This window comes from Octopus sinensis, linkage group LG6 (genome assembly GCF_006345805.1).
Source record: "Octopus sinensis linkage group LG6, ASM634580v1, whole genome shotgun sequence".
NCBI lineage: Eukaryota > Metazoa > Mollusca > Cephalopoda > Octopoda > Octopodidae > Octopus > Octopus sinensis.
Window position 1 is genome coordinate 24,790,733 of NC_043002.1, and position 5,909 is coordinate 24,796,641.

The following is a 5,909-nucleotide window of genomic DNA, read 5'->3' on the forward strand; positions in this document are numbered from 1 at the left end:
TAGTGGGATTTCTTAAGGAAATTTGGCTGTTATTTCCTGCAGATCAAGAGACTACAAATTTGCCACTTGTTGATTGACCCGTGATGAAAGTGTTAGTATCGATTAGTATATTCTATACTTCCTGTCAGCCATAACATGCCGTTCAAATTTCTGTTGATTTAGTGTGGTGCACCCAGTGTACACATGTAAATACTGTGTAGTGTCGGCAGTGGCGATTCATGAAGTTGGAGCACAAAGGATATGTTGTTTAACTATGTAGAGTGTTTAAGGAGAAGAGAAAGGAAGAAGATCAGACAGAGAAGAGCGGTATGTTGAGGTAAGTCAACTCCGAGTGTGTTGTAATCTGTTGCTGTCGTTTAACAAGTGTCTTATTGTTGACATCTGTTGTTTCATGATTCACGTGTTGTTTACAGCAGCCAAGGTTTATTGAAGGTGTTTGTTTTTTTTTCTTTAAAGATTTTAGTGTTATATACATAATTACATACGTAACTAACGAGCTAGTTTCTCTGTGTTCACTCGACCTGCGAGAAATATCAGCCAAATATCCCTCAAACTCTGTTGATTAATTACAAGATTAAAAGTAAAACGAAATATATTGAAACGATACAAATTAAATGTTCCTTCCAATAACTGACAAATGTAGGATATTGTTATTTAGTCCCAAATCATGTCCAATCGAGAGTACTTCATCGGCGATTTCGGTTGTAGACTTGCTTTAACGCTAACGACACGAGATCTTCCACATTTGCTGGTGGTTTTGCTTTGTTTTTCTAGATATGCTCCAATCTTCTTCCATTGATTTACCATATCTTCCTGAAGGCTGTTCCGAGTACTCGTCACGATTTGTTTTCTATGTTCAGTCGCACTTGTTGCTTGTAAATTTTGCCGTAGCCACTCAGTGTCATTTCTTCCCTATTCACAAATATATCTTCACTAACTTCTTTGTCGTAGGGTTCATTCATCTTCTTAAAAACAAATAAATGAATAAAGCGTTGAGTAAAGACAGCTTCTTATGTTTCTCATATGTGAGTTCTGTGAGTATTGGGAAAAAGTTTTGCGGTCTATTGTACATTTTCTATCATTTCACCTTGTGTAGGTACAATTTTAATATCAGGTCACCAACTCTCTGCATGTTACAGATGCTGCATCACCAGTACTGTATACACGTTTAAACATTTCTTCGTCCAGTGTGCTAATAGATTTCCTTAAAAGCAAGTCTCATTAAGCTGTTGTCACCAGACAAAATGTTTAGTCTCGTTTCGTCCGTCTTTACGCTCTGGTCCAAATTCTGCTGAGTTTCACTTCGCCTTTTCAATCGATAAAACAAATACCAGTTGAGCACTGGGGTAAGTGTAATTGAATAGCACCCTCCCACCAAAATTTCAGGGGTTACTTAGAAGAAAGCAAAAAATTATATTCTTTGCCAACTTCAGATTGCTGGCTATCACTACTTTTAGTGGAGGGTTTGATGTATTTCCGAAATTTCTTCAAATTAATTCATACTGTCATTTTCTTGACTTTTATTGTACATATTGAGTACCCTTTCCTCTTGATTGTATCTTTAAATGTGTGTATATGTGTGTGTTAAATTGTACAATGCTTGTATACAAACAGCAATGGTACATGGTGGTGGGATGTGTAGAGAGTTAGTGACAGGAAGACTAAAACAATGGTTCTGTAACTTATACTAGCATGGAAGAACAAATGTAAAAAAAACTAACAAAATTTATGCAACATACACATTGATTGACATCCATTGTTCTATACTTGGATCAGGAGACTGTTTTTATGAATTTTTACTGGCATAAGTATTGGTTTAAAATTTTAGCACAAAGCCAGCAAGTTTGGGAGAGGGGGAAAGTCATTTACACCAACCTCGGCACTCAACTGGTATTTTATCGCCTCTGAAGGTATGGAAGGCAAATCAACCTTGGCGGAATCTGAACTCAGAACATAAAGACAGACAAAACGTCACTAAGCCCAGCATGCTTATGATTCTGTCCACTTACCACCCTAAGTACTGGGTATAATATTGGTGTTTATATATTCATAGCTTAACTTTATCTGCTGTCAAAATATAATGGCTGATGGCATGATGATTTGATCAGAAGTTGAGAACATTATCATCGTTGCCATTTTAAAGTGTGATAATCCAGTGAAAGTCTGTTTGTTTTTATGTTTCATATATGTTGCAGAGAGTCAAGATTTAAAACGATATCCTTGCTATTAATTTTTAATGTTATTTTACTTATCATGAACCCCATATTAATGTTGGTTCTGTTTGTATTTCAGAAAGATGTTTGCATCATGAAAAGAGGATTTCTATGCAAAGATGTCATTTCCTGATTTAAAACTAAAAAGAGCTCCCTTGAGAGTTCTAAAAAATCCTTCAAGGTAGCTGTGAAAGAGATTCTTTTGTTTTCCGGAAGATATATTCACCAACAATAATTATCCTACTTAATTTAGGTCTTCAAAGTGGGAAAATAGCAGCTTGATGGAAGGCAAAATGATTCTTACAGAAGAACCAATCCACCACTGTGAAATTTGTAGTAAAAACTTTCTAAGCTCTTGGCACTTGAATAAGCACAAGCAATCCCACACTGATGCAAAACCACACCACTGTGGAGTGTGTGGCAAGTCGTTCACATTTAATTGCAACTTGCGAAAGCATAAAATGATCCATACTGGAGAAAAGCCATTCAGCTGTGAAATATGTGGTAAAGTGTTCACAAACAAAGGTGATGTATCCAGACATAAAGTTGTTCATACAGGAGAAAGACCATTCAAGTGTGAGATTTGTAGTAAAAAATTCTTACGTAATTGGCAATTGAATGCACATAAAGTTGCACATATGAGACAGAAACCATACCGTTGCGAAATTTGTGATAATACGTTTATGTCTAATACCAACTTAAAGAAACATAAAATGATTCATACTGGGGAAAAGCCATTCACTTGTGAAGTCTGTGGAAAAGCATTTATATCTAATAGTAACTTACGTATTCATAGAATGGTCCATACAGGAGAACGTCCGTTCAACTGTGAAATCTGTGGTAAAGCATTCCCCAGAAGAGGTCAAATAACACGGCATAAAGTGGTTCACACAGGAGACAAACCTTACCAATGTATTATTTGTAATAAGAGGTTTTCATCCAATAGTAGTTTAGCCATCCATAAAATAATTCATACAGAAGATAGTCAATTTCGCTGTGATGTTTGTGGTAAAGCATTCTCTAGAAAAAGTGATGTCACTCGACATAAAATGGTTCACACTGGAGAAAAGCCATATCACTGTGAAACATGTGGTAAAACATTCTCATGTAAAGGTAATTTAAGAAAACACCAAATGGTTCACACAGGAGAGAAACCATACCACTGTGATATTTGTGGTAAAACGTTTGCGAGTAATGGTCATCTAACGAAACATAAAGTGGTTCACACAGGAGAGAAACCATACCACTGTGCGGTTTGTGGTAAATCATTCTCACAGAGTGGTTATTTACGTTTACATAAAGTGATTCATACGGGAGAGAAACCATTTGACTGTGATATCTGTGATAAGACATTTGCTAGAAAGAGTGAAGTAATTAGTCATAAAGTCATTCACAGTGGAGAGAGACCTTTTCAGTGTGATATCTGTGGGAAAACCTTTGCTCGGAAGAATACTGTAAGGATCCATAAAGTTGTTCACACAGGGGAGAAACCATTCGACTGTGATATCTGTGGGAAAGCATTTTCAAACAAAGGTCTGGTGACAAAACACAAACTGATTCATACTAAACAGAAATCCTTGTTATGAGCCTTTGTTTGAACATTGTCACACAATAGTGATAGAAGGGTCTCTTAAATCATTCATACATTAGAGAAAATATAACGTGATAAAGTTTGGGGTTATGTAGTAGACTTAATGGTGTTCTTTAGTTCCTAATCAACCTTTGATTTAGTAAATGTATCATCAAAAATATTCCAATCATACCCATCTCATCTTTTTAGAGTTATCTTGGACTACATTATATATAATGTGTCCAATATTTATGATGGTGGAGTTTAATTTGAGGGAAATTTGGCTGCAATTTCAAGCAGTTGTGCAACCAGATGGAGGCTCTAATAGTTGATACATGTGTACAGTCATATATCTATAGTAAAGTTTGGAATTCTAATTCAACTAGTTTGTACTGAAGAGTATATCTTGAAATGTGTGTAGGAATGAAACATAGGATATTTGATATTTTATCAGCAATGGACCAACATGAAATAGAAAAATCCATAGCATGGTTAAGTTCCTAGAAAAACATTCCCTTGAAATGTTCTCTTCGGAGCAAACATAGTTCTAGATATGCTGGAGAGAAAGACTCCTATTAAGAACTTTGTTGTCGTTTAACATCCGCTTTCACTGCTGGCATGGGTTGGATGGTTTGACTGAGGACTGGCAAGCTGGGAGGCTGCACCAAATCCAATCTGATTTGGCCAAGTTTCTACAGCTGAATGCCCTTCCTAATGCCAACTACTCTGAGAGTGTAATGGGTGCTTTTTAGGTGCTGGTCAGGTGACACTGGCATCGTCCACATTTGAATGGTGCTTTTTATGTGCCACTGGCATGGGGTACTGGTATCAGCTATGCTCAAATGGTGCTTTTTACGTGCCAGTCAGGTGGCCCTGGCATCAGCCATGGCTATGATTTCACTTGGTTCAACAGGTCTTCACAAGCACAGCATATTGCCTGACAATTGAAGGGTGCTTTTGTGTATTTGATTGTTGGAGGGAATGAAAGTAACCACATCAAATTGAGTTATATTTTCGTTTAGTCTTAAATCAGCATTGATCCAACAAACGTTTATCACAAGCATTTCTAACATGACCCTCTCATTTTACCCCTGATATTGTGTACCCTGGACTACATGATTCTATGTATCCATTTTTTAAGATGGTAGGATATGGTCTGAAGGAGATTTACCTGCTATTTCTAGCAGGTTGAACAACCACATAGAATTAAACTACCTTTATCTTCTGGAGAGGATATTTTTGCTCTAATGAACTAGCAAGGGAGCCTCTATGTAGTCACTTGATGTACTAGAAATAGCAACCAAATCCGCCTTAAATCAAACTCTACCATAATGAACAATGTAGTCTAAGATATACAAAAAGATGGGATGGTCTTGGCTGGAATGCTAGGTGTTTGGTTAGGGCTGTTCTTGAGCTTATCAGCAACAACTACATGAGAACTGAACAGGGAATATATTTTAAGGGATAATTGTTAAATTGCTGTAGAGACAATACTGTACCATCTTCTGATGTCCTGAAGGTAATCACACAAAAATATGCTAGAAATGTTACATAAGTGCGACAATCTCTTGTGATATTTTTCTCCAATTTATCAAAATGGTAAAGGGAGATTTTTGATTTTTAAAAGATAAATGTATTTAATAAATTTATAAAATACTTTGTGAAACTGGTATTTATTTCTGAATTTAATTCTTAATATTACATTGTTGTCATTACAAAGCTGTGGTAAATGGTAAACTTATATACAGTGGGCACAGCTAGGACTATCTCTCCAAAATTAACCTTTCTTTTCGAGGTTAGGAAATATTTCAGCCCCCGGTTGCCACTGATACTCTACAGGCTAAAGTGAAGCCCACATTGGAGTACTGCTGTTATGCACACAAATAACTTGGATTGCATCCTAAGATAGGCCACTCAAATAGTTACACTATTAGGTACATTCCAACCTTTGGTCCTTCTCTCTATCCTTTCTTTTGCTACAGAAATGGTCTCTGTTTCTTGGAGCTGATTAGCCTCCACCACTTAGGCAGTTCTAGGAAAGTTTCCTGTAGGAAAATTCACCTCAGGATTTTTGGCCGTAAGAAAGTTTGCCGCAAGACAAAAGATGAATTGCTCCACTTAGTATA

General features: G+C 36.6%; 1 protein-coding gene across 1 annotated transcript; it reads left to right on the plus strand.

Annotated features, from left to right (window-relative positions):
- The first annotated feature begins 113 nt into the window (after positions 1–113).
- Positions 114–4,494, plus strand: LOC115213035 (zinc finger protein 708). The gene is made up of 2 exons (XM_029781941.2): positions 114–316; positions 2,293–4,494. Exon 2 carries the CDS (start codon positions 2,495–2,497, stop codon positions 3,797–3,799), a length of 1,305 nt encoding a protein of 434 aa, XP_029637801.1. The 5' UTR covers positions 114–316; positions 2,293–2,494; the 3' UTR covers positions 3,800–4,494.
- Positions 4,495–5,909: the final 1,415 nt, after the last annotated feature.